The 21,183-nt window shown below is 43.2% G+C and overlaps 1 protein-coding gene across 1 annotated transcript in view; it reads right to left on the bottom strand.

Moving 5' to 3' along the window:
• Window positions 1–21,183, bottom strand: part of rars1 (arginyl-tRNA synthetase 1) — a 200,847-nt gene that overhangs the window by 87,377 nt on the left and 92,287 nt on the right. Inside the window, exons 7-10 of the mRNA XM_083647781.1 lie at window positions 19,741–19,861; window positions 3,214–3,343; window positions 2,650–2,754; window positions 1,654–1,832 (exon numbers count right to left, since the gene is read on the bottom strand). Of these exons, the coding sequence (XP_083503907.1) occupies window positions 1,654–1,832; window positions 2,650–2,754; window positions 3,214–3,343; window positions 19,741–19,861 (535 nt within the window). The remainder of the gene's footprint in view (window positions 1–1,653; window positions 1,833–2,649; window positions 2,755–3,213; window positions 3,344–19,740; window positions 19,862–21,183) is intronic.

Below are 21,183 nucleotides of genomic sequence, written 5' to 3'. Positions count from 1 at the left end.
TAACCTTGGACAAAAATACCACGGTTTCACGTATCACAGACTAAAATACATGAAATATATTACAATTTTAAATATATTAAAACTAAATAAATAAAACAATTTGAAATAAAATTATCTTAAAAAAATAAAACATTTTGAGACATTTGCCTGACCCAAACAACACAAAAAGAAACACCAGAAAAATAGAAACTGCACTGTGTTACAGCACATAGAAGATGGCTCAGAGTGCAAAGTTAGTTACATGTCTGTCCCAGTAATACAATACACCCCGTTTATTTATTTTGTAGTGACAGATGGCCTTAAACGCCACACTCATGTGACGCTTCTTGAGAGAGAGGTGAGATAACGTGCATCTGCAGACTTTATCGAGGGACCATGAAGGCATCATGTGACAGGCTAGCTAGGAGCCTGGAGGTGCTGCTGCTGGCAGCTGCAACAGTGTTTTCTCTGCTATCAACCTTGTTAATCTCGCTATATTCTTCATCACAGCGGGTCATTACCCACTGTGCACTTAAACGTGCACTAGTTCTGCATAAACACCTGCAGCTCTCTCCTTATTTTACTGACTTTCTCACTAATCACACGGCTGTTTACATGCTTTTCTGAACGGCTAGCTAGTTATTAGCATAGCTCGCTGTTAGCGATCATGGATGTTCTCTCTCTCCCTCTTGGTAAAATGTTATGTTTGTGAACCTTGCTGCGCATAACATTACTTATTTGCGGGAGTGCATGGGAGAAGTCTCCCGCTAGTGTTGATGCCCAGTGTGATGGCAGAGAAACGCGTGTTTGCTGCGTCACGTGTAACATTAGTTTAGAGGAGGCACACACACACACACACACACACACACACACAAAGACATGAAAAAAGAATAATAATCGCACACTTTTGCGGTTATGTAATCGCACGTGCTGACATCGCGATTGCGATTAGATTAATCGTGCAGCACTATAATAATCATCATCATCATCATCAGGAAAACACCATCTGGACACACGCCCTGACTGATCATCTGTATCTACTTTCCATCTCTAAATCCCACCGTCGCTCACTCCTTCACTACATCCGTTCTGAGAATGCATTGTAAATTCCAGTTCAATTCAAGTAAACACAGCTATGTAAACACTAGTTTCAACCTGAGGCTAAGTAAACAAAACTTGTTGTGCACGCTTCATTGTGTGGATCCTATTTTTTACCCAAGAACCACTGCGTTGAGCAAAGATCGTCTATAGAGAAGATATCCACTACACAGCACAGACTCATGCACAGAAACACAGTTACTCGAGCCAAATTCAACAATTTCGAAAATTCCATCTCTTGCCACCAGGGGGTGCTGCAGCACCCACCGCACCAGGCTTCCCGCACCGTTGATTGGGGGGGGGGGGGGGGGGGGCAAAACAAACAAACGTGACGATGATGATGCTCGTTTGTAGCCCTATCAGTGTCAAGCAAGCGTGTAGAACCCAGCAGCCATAGGGGTTGCCAGGTCAGTTAAACCAGGGGTTCCCAACCTTTTTTGTGCCAAGGACCGGTAGATACATGGGGAAAAAAGTCGCAGACCGGTTGTCAATTTTAATGGTTTTAGTTACATATATATTTACTCACCAGGTGGCGACAAAGGATAAATAACAGCCTTTAAATTCAATGTTCCCCACCTGGCCACTGTCAGTGACATAGATGATCATGTCGGCTTTCTCGACGAAGAGGCGGTGGCGCAAGGCGGCCAGGTCCGAGGTGTCGTAGGTGTAGCCACCGTCCGACTTGACGATGGTAAGCGGGATGGCCTGACCTGGGGCGAAGACGATCTTACGCCCCTCGTCCAGCTCCACCAGACCTGGAGAGAGGGGGGATTGGGAGGGGGAGAGAGAGAGAGAATAAAATGGAGAATGCACAGAAAGAGCAAAAGGGGTTACAGAGAGGGGGGGGAAATGAAGACAGTCCAAAAGGAGACAGAGAAAGTCAGGGAATGGTGTTGGATTGAGAAAGGACATTGATGAGGCGATATTGCCCCCCGGTGGCCAAGTAATGCAACTCCACATTTTTAAGAATGACCAAGTTCTACAAATGAAGAGAGTAACGGGTCTGGTTCCTGTGCAGTGGAAAACTTTGATCTGTCTGTAGACCAGTGGTTCTCAAAGTGGGGTCCGGGGACCTCCAGGGGTCCCTGAGGGGGTTCCGGGTCCCCCCAGCAAAAAGGGGAATAATTTATGTTCACTAAAATTCCATCCATATGTAACACAATGACAGAATGTGTGACTATTGTTGTCATGAGTTTCATACACTTTCTGTAATAAAACATCTAAAAGTAAAAATCTGATCAGATGGGACACCCTGGGACAAAATATTATCAAATGGGGGTCCGTGGTATAATTTGTGTCAGTTTAGGGGCCTTAAGAATCTGATGAAGGTCGTTGGACCGAAACCTTATTCTTTTGTCTATTAAACTTTTAATTGCAAGTGGAGACAGTGTGCAGGGAGTCCTCCTTTTCTATTTAGTCGGCTCTTGCCCTTCTCCGATGCACCTGTCGTGTTTAGGTGTGCAAAAGTTTTTCTCCTTCAAGTTTAGGGGTCCTTGACATGACGAGGTTTGAGAACCACTGCTGTAGCCCATCGTTCCTCCTGAGATGAGTCTCGCCTTGATCCAGACTGACCTTTCGCCTCGAACTCCTTCACCACGGCCGTCATCATGTCCTGGTAGAAGGACTCTCCTCTCTCTGTGATCTGGATGTCCAGGCAGTCGTAAACCTTCTGAAACTCTGCAGCACACAGACATTGTTATTCCTCCACAAAACATTACAATGAATTTTAAATAATATATACAGGTTTCAGAAAGCCAAATCTAAGAGTTTTTAAAAACTTTTTAATGCACGCTAAAAGCTAAAATAAGAAGCAAAGTCAGTCATTTTCTGATTGAGTGTTGTAATTAACATTTTTGACATACGCACTTTCCCTCGACCGGCCTCGTCTACTTCTACTTCTACTTCAGTTAGAATAGAATAATAAAAAAAAATCTCGATCTGACATCACAATGTCTACGTTTGGCCAGTTATCCACATTAATAAGACAAATGAACTGTCAAGCAACATAATGGGCACAGAAATTTAGAAGGTACAGTACATTGCAAGTAGCTGTCTGTTAAAACAGTGTAGCCATGTTTAGAGTGTTTCCTTTAGCATAGTCATGCACGCACACACATGCACATACACAGTCTCTACCTTTCCTGGAAACATCACAGATGAGATTCCAGGCTTTTATGAAGTCTGGCTCTTTGCTCTGCAGTCTGACGACGCACTGGTATGCTCGCTTCTTAAAGTCCTCCTCCTCATCAAAACGCTTCTTTGACTCCTGATGGAGGGAGGAGGTGTTAAAGAGCGAGAGAAAACAGAGTAAGAGAAGGATAGAGAAGGGCATGAGAAGGGAGATATATGAAAAATATGAGATAGGGAGAGAAAGGAGGAAAGAAGACAGGCGAAAAATAAAAAGCATCTAAATTTGTCTAATACGTGAGAAACGTCTTTTTAAAGGCCCCCACACATGATCTGCGGTAAGGCCGCTCTGCGCCCTCTGTGTCATTATTTTCCTATGGTGAGAGTGATGCCACCTAGTCTCGCCATAGATACGTTACATCTATGTCTAGAACACAAGTCTTGAAAAGTGGTTAACGCCCACCCCCCCAAGACAAAAATAAGAGGTGTGGCAGACATATGAATTGACCAACCACGGATGGCATGTCGGACTTCCGTTCACTGGGTCACTCGCTCAACTAGAGGAGTGCCAGGATGCCTTCTATAAAATTTTCACTAGAATACAGTCATGATTTGGTTTCCTTCCTGGGTGTTTGTGTTAAAAAATCTGAACAAATCATGACCAAGATGTATAGAAAAAAAACAGACAGAAACAGCTTTTTGAACTTCTTTAGTTACCATCCCCCCAGTCTTAAAATAGGTTTTCCCTATTCACCTTATGTAGCCACGCCCATTTGACCCGGTTGTGTGGTTGTGTCACGACTTCCGGCAAAAAAAAAAAAAAAACGCCGGCTGCTCCCATATCATCTAACTCTGAATTAACTAATAATTTAGCCAATTGTATGCAACATGTGAAATAAAAGCAAACGGCAATGTCTAAGAATGCAACGCCATGTAACTGGCTCGTTAATTCTCGCATTCAAGGGAATTACTTTAACGTCTGCGGGTCTTACAGACGTAAGTGGCTCACGCTGAGCTCGGAGGAGACTGAAAACCATCTGAAGCTTTCTATGTTGTTGTCCAGGTATGTTTTGTACAAGGACGTCTCTCAGTGTGTTGCTTTTAACTGCCCATTTCGTTGTTTTCTTTTTGTTGTTCTCCTCTTTTTCCTCTTCGACTTGATTTGTATCACTCGGACCGCAGCTGCGGGCGATGTTCAACGCATTCCTGCTCTAAAAACAACTTTCTTCTTCTGACGTTCTTTTGTATTTCGCGCCGTGACCAGAGGAAGTGTTAACACAACCCGGAAGAATTTGGCCCACCCCCGCGTATGAACATAAGGTGAATAGTCAGCTTTTAAGGATCAGAAGAATTTGCAACACAGATACTGATTTTGAAGAACAAGCTGTTGAACTACAGTATGCACATGGTTCAGGGCTAAGGGTTACAACAGCAAAGATCTTGAAAAACCTCCTCTGTTAATCATTTTAATATTGTTTGTGCCACAACCTTTTCTCTTGTTTCCCAGGACATAAAAACATGTATTTTAAAACATTGGCATATATTGTGTAGCGACCCCCAAGTGGGCCTTGTATTTGTCAAGCCTCCTATGTTTGCTCATAAACGAGCTAGAAACTTGAGGGATGTATTAGTCAGAGCCGACTGCTACACACACACCCCTTGCATTTTTTGTCTAATTTAACAAATGGGAATTTCCCCCTTCTGTGTGCGCTCTGCCACTCAGACAGTGTAGTGCCCAGAATCACCGAACGCTGTATTCCAACAGCGCTCCCAATTTACAAACTGTCCAGTTTGTGCCAGTCTTTTAGAGTGCGCTCTGGGCGCTCGGAGTGACATTTACAAACTCACCGATGATCATCACCTGTCATGCTCTGAGATATGTCATCTTGTGTGTGAGATTATTACTGGAAAATCCTTTTTTACTTAAAAAAAAAGCGGTATAGCACCCAAGCTTTGGTATACATTTCTATTAACAAAACAGGCTTTATAACAATGAATGTTTGTGGTTTAATAGCACTAATTAAAAATGAAATCGGGGGGCATGGTGGCTCAGTGGTAGATCTGTCGTCTCACAGCTAGAAGGTCCTGGGTTCGATTCTCACCTGGGACACTGTGAGCGCTGAAGGAATGCGTGCCCGTCCGCATGTCCTCGAGTGCCCACCGCCCGGGTGGGGTCGTCAAAAGGGCCTTTCTGTGTGGAGTTTGCATTTTCTCCCCATGCCCCCTGGGGGTTTCCTTCATATAGGAACCCCTCACCAAAACATGCAATATCCTGGTTGCTAATGTGGTTCCTCCTCCGGTCGTTAAGGGCGCCTGTTCGGAGGGAGGGGAACTGGTTGGAATAGCGTGAACCTCCCACGTGCTATGTCCTACCGGTGAAGCTTCCCCTGTCAGGTGAAAAGAAGCGGCTGGCTAACTGCCCATGTCTCGGAGAAAGCATGGAGCCAGTTTCGGCTCTGCCCAGATCGGCAGAGGGTGGAGTAGCAACCAGGATAAATACATTAAATTAGCACTAATGGGGGATAAAAATGGGATAAAAAATCCAATTTTGTTTCATTTATTTAAAAAAAATGAAAAAAATCAAATCACTTCAAACCATTTGGAAATGCAATTATTAATTATTTACATTGGATAGTCTATAATTTACCCTATGAAAATGTAAAGGAAAGAAAATAGGCTACCATTACAGCATGTAGTTAGGCTGGCATGTATATCCTACTAGGGTAGGATATAACATTTCAGTCTGGAATATGGAATATCTTTCAATAATCTTTATGATGCAAAGCAGCTGGGCCGGACGGATTCGGTGCCGAGTTCTACAAGAAATTCTGCGACATTCTTGCCCCACTCCTCCTCAGAATGACATCTAGCTTTAAGAAGGACGAAATCTTGCCTAAAACGCTATATGAAGCGAACATTTCTCTTATTTTAAAAAAGGGGAAGGAGGAAGTAGACCCGGCCAGCTACAGACCTATAGCACTCCAGAATTTTGACAGGAAGGTAATCACTAAGACGCTGGCTACTCGTTTGAATAAACATTTGTCACCATTATTCATCCGGACCAGACAGGTTTCATTCCGAATAGTTTCTCTTTCTTTAACGTCAGGCGCCTTTTCAATATCATGTATGCAGATCACAGTAAGACCAGTGCGCAGCGATTTTGTCACTCGACGCACAGAAGGCATTTGATCAGGTTGAATGGCCTTATATGTTCGAGTCACTGCACAGATTCAGATTTGGCGATTCATTCATATCCTGGGTAAAGCTCATATATGCTATTCTGACATGTTCAGTTATAACCAATGGTGACAAGTCAACCAGTTTATTATATTATTAGATTTGAGCAAGGACACCCAGGTTGTTGTGCGTCCTGCTGACAAGGGGGGAGCTATTGTTCTGCAAAATGCATGTGATTATGAATCTGAAATAAGAAGACAACTATGTGATATTATGTTCTATGAGAAACTGCCTTTAGATCCTACCCAGAGGTTTAAAACATATGTCCATTCAAAATTGATGTTACACTTTAACAACTCTGAATTTGATAAAATTGTTTTTGATTTTCTTAAAATAGAGCACCCCTGTTTTTTACACTCTCCCTAAAGTACATAAGGGCTTAACTATTCCCCTTATTGGGAGACCTATTGTGAGTGGCATAGGTAGCCTTACAGAAAATATCTCCGCCTATGTTGACCATCACATTAAGTCTGAGGTCACCACCCTTCCCTCATATATCAGAGACTCGATTGATTTTTTAAAGTTACTCGAATCTGTGAACCATGTCTCAGACACAGCATTATTTGCTACTTTTGATGTCCAAAGTTTATACACTAATATACCACATACTGGAGGACTTGAGGCACTTCAGTATTTCTTAAACCAGCGCCCGACAGAATCCAGTCCCAGTACTAAATGTATATTAGATCTGGCTAACATTGTTCTGACTAATAACTATTTTCATTTTCACAATGATTTTTATTTACAACAGAAGGGCACAGCCATGGGCAGCAAAATGGCACCTAATTATGCATGCTTATATATGGGTTTCTTTGAAAATAACTCTTTTTTGAATCCAGTGAACCCTTTTCATTCTAAAATTCTCCTGTATCGACGTTATATTGATGATATTTTTGTGATTTTTGATGGCACCGCAGATGAACTGACTAATTTTCATCTCTATTTAAATTCCTGCAATGACCATTTGAAATTTACTTTACAATACAGTCCTGAACGTATCCGTTTTTTGGATATATTGATTTACAAAGATAATAATCACATCCACACTGATCTGTTCCGTAAGCCCACGGACCGCAACACTTTGCTTAGGGGTGACAGCTATCACCCACAAGCCCTTAAAAAAAGTCTACCGATCAGCCAGCTACATAGGGTCCGCAGTATCTGCAGCCAGGATTCCTCTTACCTGACACAGGCTAATGATCTATCAAACAGATTTTTAATCCGTGGGCACAAACAGGAATGGGTGAATGCCGCTAGGGACAGGTTCGATCAAATAACGCAGGCTGAAAGCCTTCAGCCCAAGGCTAAAACTACAAATGCTAGTGGTGCAAGTCCCTTATGCTGCACCAAATATTCTCCACTAGGGTCCCTTTTTAGAAACGTCATCCAAAAGCATTGGTATATTGTTGAGTCAGACCCCAAACTGAAAAAGTGTTTTACTGGTGCCCCTAGACTCGTTTTTAAACGTCCCGCTAACCTGAGGGACAGTCTTGTTAAATCAGACATACGCTCTCCTAGGCATAATTTTATGACTGTGCCTGATGGTAACTATAAATGTGGTGGCTGCACTCAGTGTACTTATACACACAAATGTAAAAAGTTTAATCATCCACACACTGGCTGCAATATAGCCATACGTGGAGCCATCACTTGCAGTACAACACATGTAGTTTACCTTATTCGCTGCCCTTGTGGTTTAGCTCATGTGGGAAAAACATCAAGAGCGTTACGCACCAGGATCAGCGAACACAGAAGTAATATCAGGAAGGGGGATGAACGCAACCCAGTGGCCGCACACTTTAAATTAGCAGGGCACAGTGTCAGCGCCCTCAGATACATTGGAGTGGAAAAAGTAGAGAAACATCCACGGGGGGGCGACCTTGAAAGAAAACTCCTCCAGCGAGAAACGTTCTGGATCTATTCCCTCAACACAATGTCCCCTAATGGTCTAAATGAGGAATTCGATATCAAACCTTTTCTTTAAGCAATCACCATTATGGGTGCCTCCTGTATAGCCTCAATGGCCAGTTTTTAATACATCTTAGATGCTTACTATGTGCAACACTCCAGCTAGTCCAAGAATAATGAATTACTTTTCATTTGGACTAGACATGGGTTTTGATTTTTTAATCTTATGAATTATTGCTGTTTTTATTAGCATTCTAGTGTTGGTGTAACTTGTCATATTCACTGTTGTCTCTCTCTTTTTCCCTTTAGGCTATATTTACATTGTATTTTCTATTTAAATTGTTTATCTATTTGATATTTAATATTGTTGTTTCTTCCTATTATTATTAATTATTATATCCCCTGCCCGGCTGTGCTGACTTGCTTTGATTGTCTACCTGGTGACGTCACATACGCACCAGCCTATTTATTTTCTCTTGTAACTGCTGTCATTCATTTGCCTGATGAAGACCCGATAGGCAAGCAAGCTTGCCTTCCTTGAGCGCAAATAAAAGCGGGAGCTTCCAATCAGTGTGCGGACAATTCCCTTATTTTTTTTAAGTCAACCAGTTTCCCATTACTCCGCTCGGTCCAGCAGGGCTACCCTCTTTCACCGGCCCTCTTCGCGGTCGCGCTCGAGCCCCTTGCCTTAAAAATACGTGGTCACCCAAATATTGCGGGCCTGGAGGTCGTCGGTATTGAAACACGTATTAGTTTGTACACTGACGACATATTATATCTACATGACTCAGAAAAATCGATCCCCCTCTCCTAGAATTAATCACCTCTTTCGGTAAACTGTCCGGATACACAATTAACTGGACAAAGAGTGACTTTATGCCTCTGATGTTTTTACTCCTGGTTTTCTGGAAAATCTCCCATTCAAATTAGCAAAGGACAATCTCAGCTACCTTGGCCTGACCATACCCAGAGATCCTAAACTAATATTTAAGTTGAATTTTGGTGATTTTGTTTCAAGACTTAAACAATGTATAGAAAACTGGAAGATACTCCCTTTGTCCATGATTGGCCGTATAAACTTAGTTAAAATGGTTTCACTTCCCAGGTTCCTTTATCTGTGTCAAAACCTCCCCATCTTCCTTACTTTGGCTTTCTTCAAAGACTTGGACTCCATAATTCTGTCTTACATTTGGAATTATAAGAACCACAGAATTTCAAAAATTCACTTGCAAAAACCCAAGTCTGAAGGGGGGCTGGGCCTACCAGTGTTTAGGAACTATTACTGGGCTGCCAATGTCAGGGCTCTGATGTTTTGGTGACAAGGGACTCCTAGTAATCTAACTCTTGAGGCCGCCTTGTGGCTGAGAATGGAGGCCAGCTCTATCACCAACTTCTCTCTGCCAGCTATGCTATTTCCCAAGCTAGAGCAGCCTGGGGCTTTACAAAATTTAAGTTTTGTTGTGAAAAACTCAGTCAGAATTCTAAACCAAGTTGAGTTTGAGCCTACCAGATGTTTCTGTCCTCGCACCAATTTGTTTTAATCATTCTTTTTTGCCTCCATGGTTGGACAAAAGTTACCATGCCTGGAGTGAGAAGGGGCTGGTTTCCATCAGAGACCTATACATACATGTACAGTAGATGGACATTTCACATCTTTTGATCTTCTGAGGAGGAAATTTGAATTGCCCAACACGCATTGGCTCAGATACCTACAAGCCAGGAACTATGTTCGATCAAAGATTCGTCATTTTGTAGTTCTCCCAAACGAACATGTTGTTTTTGATGTGATATTAATCCCCCCTCAATCCAGGCATCTTATCTCTAGATTTGTGTGTCTGTTTGATGACTGTATCAGGGCCCCTACTGAAAGGATCAGGGAGGCATGGCAGGAGGAACTTGATGTTGACTTGTCTGAAATTATATGGGACAGGAGTTTATCTATAGTCCAGCTCTGTTCAGTTAACAGCAGACACCAACTGATCCAATTTAAGGTCACTCATCATCTTCATTATTCAAAGTCCAGGTTGCACAAGATCTACCCTTCTGTCTCACCACTATGTGATAGGTGTCGGGTGTCAGAGGGTACATTGTCCCATGATTTTTGGTTTTGTCCTTCACTGTCTGGATTCTGGGCCAAAATATTTGATTGGTACTCTAAGGCTTATTAACTCATTGAATGCCAAGGACGGACATGTTCGTCATTTCAAATAGTAACGTAGAGTGCCAAGGACGGACATGTTCGTCAATTGCGTTTTTTGACGGTGGGGCGTCGATCAAAGCCTTCTGCCTCTGATGTACAAATATTATAGCTATTGGATGTGTCTAACCTATTTTACAGAACCCTTAGGTGGCGACAGTGCTCTCCACATAACAGAAAGGCAAGGAAAAAACAAAGAAGAAGTCGTTATGGAAACGGAAATCGCATCGCATCCGTATGCATCGATATGCTGAAGCACGTTACTGCAGCTGTGCCTGCAGCAGCCAATCTGCTCCCACAATTGAGCCGCTCCGTGTCGGTTGCGACAGCACATCTGCACATCCACACCGTGGAGTTGTTATTATTCTCAACTGGAAGCATCGTTGCCGGTGACAAACACACGCGGAACGCTGTAAAAAAGCCTGGCTGTTCCGCACCCTTCACTGTGCGCACAGCAAACTCAGCAGAGAGCCACCACAGACAGGAGGAGGAGTGTGCAGTTGAGGCGAGGCGGGGCGGGGAGGGGGGGGGGTGGGGCACGCAGAGCAGCACGCAACACCCAGACAGACCCAGGCAGCAGGACAGGATTGACAAACGCAAGCCAGAATATCCGATACCCACCAGCAGCAAATCAAAACCAGCAAGAAGCTGCAACCAGCAGCGCACGCAGGGGCCAGCGCTGCTGGTTGTAGCTAAAAATATTATTCTGCCAAACAAAATTCCCTGGCCTAAACTGTTTTATTGAAGGAAATTATTTTTGAGGTGTGACTACATTAGAAAAGATTAGCTTCAGAGTCAGTGATGTGCTTGAAATGATTAATTTCACAAAAGGCCAATTATCTCAGCTTCTAGAAAAAAATTGCTTTTTTTGGATGAATCAAGCTATCTTCTCCGGCTCATAACTAAAGAACGGAAAATGGGATCAATAAACTTTTTTTTGCAGATGATAGAATAGAGTCTCATCGTTCTTTGTGCGTGTTCAGTGTTTACATAGTAATATCACACAATATTCTGTGGGCCTCGAGAAATCACTGAAAACGCTCTGAAACTCTGGCACTGGGAGCGTCCGTTCTCCAAAAGTGGCTGGCACTCAATGAGTTAAGTGACCCTTCAGCCGGAGGCGGAGCTCGCCATCTTCGGCTGCTCAGAGTCCTCTCTGCTCCTCCCTACGGCTATACAACAGTCTCTGACGCAGGGGTAGACTATCGCCAAGAGACTCATTTTGAAGGAGTGGAAGTCCCCCTCTCCACCTTCTTTTCAGCTGTGGCTGACAGACATGGTCTCAGTTATACATACTGTATGGAGAGACTTCGGTTCCTGAGGACCAATTCATGTAGGAAATTCACAATCATCTGGGACCCATTTCTAGACTACTTAAATGAGGTTAAAGGTCCCATTCCGTGCAAAAGCTGGTTTTACTTGTAAATGCATATATATTGCTGTCAGCCCTCCCTGTAATGAGTGGTCACACGCTCAGAACTGCCACAGTTGGATTTGTCCCTATCCAGCGTCCCCCTGCAGTCTCCTCCAAGCCACACCCCCAAACGCTTCGTTTGCCCAGAGGGGAATTGGGACGTCACTAGCTTCCTCCTGCATACTGCGCGGGTCTCTCTCACACAAGCTACCTGCACCATTTAGTCTATAGCCACAAAATTAACACTTCTAGCTGGAGCGACGCCAACTGTACGTGATCCAGCAACTGCAGAGGTGCATTCGGTAAGTCTAGGCATTTTGAGATGTCCTCTTTAGCGTAGTACCGTTAAGTTAACGATAACTCGCAACCGAGCGTGCTGGTCCACAGACGCTAATCTGATTGGCCGCTGGGAGCCTGGGGCGGGCTCTCCCTCAGCGGCCAATGGGAACTGTTAGTTCTGAATATATTATAGAAACAGGCCATTCTTGGGAAGTGACGAGATGAGGAAGTGAGAACTCCGTCACAACAAACAGGGTTGCTATATTTTCGACAGATTAATCCAGAATCATGTTTTATGGACCAGAGACACACGTTTTTAAGAGGTTACAGCTGCACGAATTGGGACCTTTAAGAACGACAAGTAACTTGCTCGGCTGACTTCTCATGGACCCCTTGCATGGGATTCCACGCACATTTCTTACAAGCACATGGGAACTTGATGCGGCTGGTAGCGCTATTTTGTAATATTAATGTTGGTATATGTATGTTTTTGTCTGAGCCTGTTTTTGTTTTCTATGTTCTGAAAATTATAAAATAAAAAAAAGTAAAAAAATCTTTATGATGAAAAGGCTAAAAGCAATCTCATGTGTAAGAAATGACTGTTCTACATTGAAGTAAAAATTTAAATATTCAACTTTTTGGATTTATTTAGCTTCAAGAGTGCATTTTTGTTTGTGTGACCCTCAACACAGGCTTTGAGAATCCCGGGCCACTTCCTGATACTTATTTACTTTATACTTTTATTTCAAGAAAAACATTTTGGCTAGTGGAAATTCTAATTGGCTGATAACTTCTAATAATCTAGCAGCCATTTTGGCAGGTGGTCAAAAAAGTTAATTTCAAGGCCTGCAGGCCTAAGGGGCGGCTGTAGCTCAGGAGGTAGAGCGGGTCGTCACTAATCGCTTTGGATGAAAGAGGTCGGTGGTTCGATTCCTGGTTCCTCCAGTCTGCATGTCGAAGTGTCCTTGGGCAAGATACTGAACCCCAAATTGCTCCCGATGGTGTGCCAGTACCCTGCGTGGCAGCTTGCCACCATTGGTGTATGAATGGGTGAATGAACCTACTGATTGTAAAGCGCTTTGGATAAAAGCGTTATATAAATGCAGGCCATTTACCATTTACCATTTGCCTGCAGGGAGCGCAGGAGGTGACATAGGAGTGAGTGAGAAAAGGATCCAATATTGGTGGTTAAGACTGAATAATTACATCACAACTGTTAATTTAAAATGAGTTATTCCTCTAAACCTGGCTTCAAATGCCCAAAAATTTTCACGCCGGCGCCATTCGGCCCCCCGCCCTCTGGTAGCGATGACTTTTTTTGTGGCCCTCTCTATCATCAAAGTTGCCCATCCCTGGGTTACGGCATGACAATAATTGTTTGGCCCCGGCAACAATCTGGGTTTCTCATGTGGCCCCCCATGAAAAAGAATTGCCCACCCCTGGCCTAGATTAACCATTTTACCCTGTTTACTACAAGTATGGTTGACCAACCTCTCTTACAGTAATTATGCTACCAGTCCTTGGCTGGCACTAAAGCCTTTTTTGAGTTCTGCTATTTGGAGGTTCTTGATATAGAGCCTGATTTTGAAGTACCGTAAATTCCGGACTATAAGCCGCGGCTTTTTCCCCGTTTTTTGGCCCTGCGGCTTATATAACGGTGCGGCTTATCTATGGATTTTTTCAGAAAAAGAAAAAAAAAAATACAAATAAAATCTCTCTTTTTTAGCACTCTTTCTAACTATAAATCCACTTCTGTTTTAATTTCCTCTCTTGCCCTCTTTTCACCACACCGCGGACACTGTGTGCACTGTAAAAATAAACAAAGGTGGTGTTGTGTTATGTTGTTTTGTTGAAATGTTACGGTAATACGGTAAATGGGAGCTTCCTCAAACAGCCATCTCTTTCCCGACAATCCCCTCTGTGCGTGACCCCTTACATATGGTAATTACGGTAAGCAAACGGCCACTCGGCCAACAACTCCCTCCCCCGACTACCAGGAGAAAATCACAAACTTCGGCGAATTCACACAAAGGAAGATCAAGGAATATTCCATCGAACCGGAGCAGATCATAAATATGGATGAAGTGCCTTTGACGTTCGACCTGCCACTCACTCGGACTGTTAACAAGAAAGGTGAATCGTCGATCACATTGAGAACCACTGGGCACGAGAGAACGAATTTCACTTGTGTTCTGGCCTGCTCTGCATCTGGAGTAAAGCTGCCGCCAATGGTGATTTTTAAGCGGATTACGATGCCGAAAGAGAAAATTCCCAGTGGGATATGCCTCAGAGTCAACAAGAAAGGGTGGATGATGGAAAGTGTCATGAAGGAGTGGCTGGCTGAGTGCTACGTCAAGCGCCCTGGAGGATTCTTTCACCAAAAAAAAGCTTTGCTCGTTCTCGACAGCATGAGGGCTCATATAACAGATTCCGTGAAAGCAGCCATCAAGACCACAAACTCCATTCGGGTTCCGAAAGGCTGGACTGCTGCGTGATGATGACGCCGGCACAGCTGGGCGCCTTCAGAGGCTGTTCGATTCCGACACCGACAGTGACGAAGAGGAGTTCCTTGGTTTTGAGAGTGACAACGAAGGAGAGAGGAGAGTGGTTGACGAAGCCACCCTGAACCTGTTCGTTTCCGACACTGAAGTTGAGGACTTTGCTGGTTTCAGTACGGAGGAAGAAGAGGAAGACGAGGATTAGTGACTTGACTTTGACTCTGACTCTGTTTTTGACGCTGCACCTTCACCTAAAAGATGAAGACAAGGATTACGGTACCTGGTTTGATTGTTGACAGCACCTTTTGTTGAAATGTTAATAAATGGGAGCTTCCCCAAACAGCCATCTCTTTCCCGACATTCCTCTCTGTGCACGAACCCTTACATATGGTAATTAAACATCAAAACACCCGCGGCTTATAGTCCGGTGCGGCTTATATATGTAAAAAACAGTCAATTTTGGTGCTGCGGCTTATATACCGGTGCGCCTTATAGTCCGGAATTTACGGTACTTCCGTCTTGGGTGCTACATATACCGTAAATTCCGGACTATAAGGCGCACTGGTCTATAAGCCGCACCTTCAAAGGTGACTATTTTTTTCTTCTATAAGCCGCACCGGTCTATAAGCCGCGGGTGTTTTGATGTTTAATTACCATATGTAAGGCTTCGTGCACAGAGGGGATTGTCGGGAAAGAGATGGCTGTTTGGGGAAGCTCCCATTTATTAACATTTCAACAAAACAAAAGTCAGGTCACTAATCCCCAGACAAAATCACACATTGTGGTATTTTTTGTTTTTTTTACAGTGCACACAGTGTCCGCGGTGTGGTGAAAAGAGGGCAAGAGAGGAAATTAAAACAGAAGTGGATTTATAGTTAGAAAGAGTGCTAAAGAAGAGAGAATTCCGTTTTTTATTTTAGTTACTCACAGTACTATTGACCAGTCCAACTCAAAAGATATTCGGCAGTTTCACTTTGAGCTCTTGTTCCGCCGCTGGGCACACAGTGTCCGCGGTGTGGTGAAAAGAGGGCAAGAGAGGAAATTAAAACAGAAGTGGATTTATAGTTAGAAAGAGTGCTAAAGATAGTCCGGTCTGGTTATGACGAGTCTCGCTGGGTACAGTACGCGGAGAGGTCCTGCCGGACGAAAAAGCGCGTACCCTCCCAGGTGAGGGGCTTCTTCCCCGCAGCCTGGAGGATGAGTTGACGGTCGGGCCAGCGGAGTAGGCAGATGAAGATGGCCCTCGGTGGCAGGCCGGGGTCTGGACGTGGCCGAGGCGCCCGGTGTGCCCTGTCCACCTCTGGTGGTTTCTCGCCTTCCTTCAGGTCCAGGATGTAACACAGGATTTTGCCACGAAAGCGTCCATGTCACCAATCTCAGCTCCTCTTTTACATTGATCAGGCGAATGTTATTTCTTTTACTCCTGCTGATTAAGTCATCAACCTGCGTGTGCAGGGTTTCGATTTTGCATTTTATCCATTTTCGGACTCACTGTGTTGTTTTTGTCCTCCAGTGCGCGGATGCGCTTTTCCGCATTATAAACTCTGTTCACGGTTGCCTTAGTTTCTTTAGTGAGTGAGTGGATGGACTTCTGCACGTTTTCAAACTTGTTTTCAAGCTGCTCAAAACCTCTGAGCGATGTCGGACTTAATCGATAGTGTTTCACGGAGTAAAAGTTTAGCCCAAGCGTGTATCTCCAGCCTCCAGCAGGTGAGTCATTTCCTCATTCATGGCGTGATTGCTTCGTCTTTTTCTTTCTGCTTACCTGTGTTGTGTTATGTTATGTTATGTTATGTTGTTAAAAGAGGGCAAGAGAGGAAATTAAAACAGAAGTGGATTTATAGTTAGAAAGAGTGCTAAAAAAGAGAGTTTTTTTTTTTTTTTTGGAAAAAATCCATAGATAAGACGCACCGTTATATAAGCCGCAGGGGGCAAAAAAGGCCAAAAAACGGGAAAAAAGCAGCGGCTTATAGTCCGGAATTTACGGTATATATATTAGGGCTGTCAAACGATTAATTTTCTTAATCACGATTAATCTTGCGATTAACTATAGTTAATCGCATCTTTGTATCGCATGTTTAAAATCGCTTATTTTGTATTTCAAAACATTTTTAATTCGATATGAATAATTCTTACCAGTGCGTCGTGATTGGGAATCAAATGAATGCAAATAAATGTACCGTACTTTGTGATCTTGAATTTGAGATTTATTTTCAATTCAATAGAAGTGCAATGTAGACAGGAGGTAACAATGCCTACAAAATATATCTTGAGCAGAAAATAAATGCACAATTGTAAACAGTGCAGTACACGCTCCAGAACCGATACTTCTGGTGGCGGTGCTGTGGAGCAGTCGAAACCCAAAATGACACAGCCGAAGAAGGCTGTGTCTGAATTAAAAACTTTGGCACTTCCATCTGAATAATGGCCCGGTATGCTTAGCTTTTAGGTCAGGGGTAGGCAACTATTTTTCATCGGGGGCCACATGAGAAACCCAGATTGTTGCCGGGGGCCGAACAAATATTGTCATGCCGTAACCCATGGATGGGCAACTTTGATGATAGAGAGGGCCACAAAAAATGTCCTCGCTACCAGGTTTTGCTGAGGGGCCGAACGGCGCCAGCGCGGAAAATTTGGGGCATTTGAATAAGCCAGGTTTAGAGGAATATTAATTTTAAATTAACAGTTGTGATGTCATTATTCAGTCTCTTAACCACCAATATTTGATCCTTTTCTCATTCACTCCTATGTCACCACCTGCTCTCAGGGCTTGAAATTAACTTTTTTGACCACCTGCCAATATGGCTGCTAGATTTTAAAGTTACCAGCCAATTAGAATTTCCACTGGCCGAAATGTTTTTCTTGAAATAAACCAGAATATGAGTGGGTTAATTTAAACATAAGTATCAGTAAGTGGCCTGGGATTCTCAAAGCCTGTGTTGAGGGTCACACAAACAAAAATGCACTCTTGAAGCTAAATAAATCCAAAACCAATGAGTTTATTATTTAAATTTCTACTTCAATGTAGCCTTTTAGTCATAAAGATTATTGAAAGATATTCCATATTCCAGACTGAAATGCTATAACAGAAGTGGAGTATTGGCCAGAATGACGTGAACATTTGGACACTTATTCAGTGGGTATCTTGCATGTTGCGTTCAGGTGCACTGTAAAAAAAAAAAAAAAAAAAACTTTTTTTTTTTGCAAAATCATCTGGCGGGCCAGATATTATCGGAGGCGGGCCAATTTTGGCCCGCGGGCCGCCTGTTGCCGACCCCCGTTTTAGGTGATAGCTCAAACTCGATGTACTTCGGTAATATTCCATTTTACACAAGGTGCAAACTACTGTTGCCATTTGGGAGGTTTTAAAGTAAAACGAGCCATTTAGAAGCGTGTTGCTATCTTTCTTTTCCATGCCTGCAACAGCAGGAGACAGGAAACCGCTGCGACCGGCTTAACTACAAGTACGGGTGCGTCGAAGGGACAAAATAGCGGCATGCGAAAAAATAGCGCGGTATGGTCGGCCCTTAATCGCATCGCGATTAACGCGTTAACGCTGACAGCCCTAATATATATATATATACATACACATATATATACAGTATACATACATACACATTTGTTTGATGTAGCCTTTTACTACATGTGTATTAAAGTGCTATGATTTACAGCATGCAGTTGATTTGTTGAAGTTTCTTTTTTTTATTATTTCGTCTCAGTCTTTGTTGCTAAGCGATTACTGCTGTGGTGTTTCTGCCTTGCACTTGCCAGAGATTAGGGCTGCTCAATCGTCTATTTTCATATTGTCCAATCGTGGCCATTAGAGATTGGCGATAGACGATCAGATCGCCATAATCTGTTAATTAGCCATATTTTTAAATATTATTTTTGATAAAGAGACCTATTCCTATTTAATGGCATTAATAATTTTGAGGGGAAAAAACAATCGATCAGAATATATTATTGAATGTAGCCTGTAGAAGAAGAATAAACGTAGATTATGCATTTATATGAGAAAAGACTCGAGACTGACCCCATGCGTTCTGAAGCCGCCTCCCTCCATTGGCCTCACTCTTGAGGCCAATGAACTGAACTCCATGACTCCATGAACTCCATGACTTTTCTTTCCATGTTCATTTTGCATGATTTAACACCGGCAGGAAGGTAAAGTAACTGTTGCACTGTTGCACTCTGACTCTTCATCATAGAAAGTAACACACAACACGGAGGCTGGAGTAAAGTTGGAACGAGATTACCATGTTATGGACGGCTGCTGCTAACCTCGCGTCAGCCAGAGCACGCAAGTAACACAGCCACTTCCGTTTATACACTTAAAAATAAAAGCACGCAGTGCAAGATAAACTTAAATAACTCATAGCCTTAACTTTGAGGAATCCCCATGAAATAGCTTACACATCAACAATACTGGTTGTGATGTGTTACGATTACTCGTTATTAGTCTAAAGCATTACTCAAAATTTATATTATGGTTAACGTGAAAGCCCACGGCGGAAGACATGCTTTTACATTCTGGCTGACTTGACAGTGCTGCAAGGAAACTGGAGAGGGAGACGTAGAGAGCAGATGCTTTCCCCCTCACTTGTGCTGATTTTAACGGAGCTCTACCAGAAACATCTTGTGTACAGTAGGGCGCAGCTTCTAGAGATTATTTTTGTAACTCGAGTGCTGTAACGTTAAGCACGGCTTTCCCCCTTCACTCGCGCTGATTAACAGCTCTGCCAGAAACATATCTTACGTGTACAGTAGGGCGCAGCTTCTAGAGATTTTTTATAACGAATTATGATAGAGAATTCGTTCAAATCGCCTTAAATATCGCTGCAGAAAAGCCAATTGGTGATCACTCCCTTCAATCGTCAATTTACGATTTGATCGCAAATTGCAGCAGCCTTACCAGAGATCACCTGTCAGTCAAACAGTGTTGGCGGAGAGACAGCGACAGTGAAAGCCAAACAGACAGACAGACAGACAGAGTTACCACTGACTTTGTAGAAGCCCTGCAGGTCACCTATGGGGGGGGAGATGGCCAGGTAGTTTGGGAATTTGTCCTGCAGGTGGGCGATCAGCATCCCGAACTGAGTCCCCCAGTCTCCAACATGGTTCAACCTGGACACGCACACACACAGACACAGACACAGAGACACAGACACAGAGACACACACAGACACAGACACAGACACACCAATGATTTGCAGTGTTGGGCAAGTTACTGAAAATTTGTAATTGGTTACAGTTACTAGTTACTTCTCTCACAAAGTTCACCTGTGGGCGCCTGGAGAGAGAGGCGACCAGCTGTGGAGCTCCGTGAACTTCGTAGAGGAATAGGTCTTTTTTTAGAGTAATTTCGTTTTGTTTATAATTTCGTTGCTTATCTTATTGCTTGTTGTGTCTCTTGTTGTTTTTGCACTCATTTGCCCTGTTATATTTGTACTATGTTGTAAACGGAGTCCACAGCACAAGAATTTCACACGTGATACTTGTACCATGGAGTGACAATAAAAATCTTGAATCTTGAAAGTAATTGAATTAATTTAAAATGACTGCATAACAAAAGCAACACAAAAGAGTGATGGAAATAACAGAAGAGAAGGTAAGTCCCACTAAACTGGTATCCAGCAATGACAGACAGTATCCAGACACCACGATTCTGCCTGACCAATCAGTCATCTGCAGTGTTTTTACGTCACCATATGGTATCGGGTCCACAGCCCTGGAACCAGGCGCAGCGGCAAGGGGGCGCTAGGGGGCGCTTGAGCTCCCCCAAGAATTTGCCAAGCTCCCCCTAAGCGCCCCCTGTAATTTTCATTGGAGAAGAAACTTGTGAAAACTTATGATACATGAATATAACAGGCTATTCTATATGAAAATGTAAGCTACACATGTATTATTATTTGCCTCTTGATGAACGTTACACCTTGATAACAAGGAAACCGAATTTAGTGGCACTGTGCCAGAAAAACAGCGCATGGCAGTGAGAGGAAGATGAGAGCAGCATCTGACCTGACCCAGGGAAATGTGATTTTTTGTTTTTGCAAAGAGTGAACGAACCACACACTCAACATTGCATTTGATATGAATAAAAGACACATAGATATTATTTTCGTTTTCTGACACGGGTTTCAGACATGTGCGACTGTGGGGAAGAGGAGGACGGCTGCTCTTGGCACTGCATCTCCAATGCGCGCTGCATGCGTCATAACGCATTATTACTTGCGGCATCCAGTCCAATTGCCTATTAACACCTTTTGAATCTGTCGGATTTAATTGTGAACTGGCCTCTGCTAAAAGACGGTAATGTACGTAGCCTACTTAAGACTAAGGGTGTATTAACACCTGTAGGTCATTTGCTTTGTTCCGATTCAGGTACTTAATTGATACAATTGTTGCATTTGTGCTTTGGTTCGTTTGTGTTCACACAGCCACAAATC

This window comes from Poromitra crassiceps (genome assembly GCF_964638095.1).
Source record: "Poromitra crassiceps genome assembly, chromosome: 1".
Lineage (NCBI taxonomy): Eukaryota > Metazoa > Chordata > Actinopteri > Beryciformes > Melamphaidae > Poromitra > Poromitra crassiceps.
The sequence above is the reverse complement of the archived record's forward strand: the minus strand, read 5'-3'. Positions and strand labels throughout refer to the sequence as shown.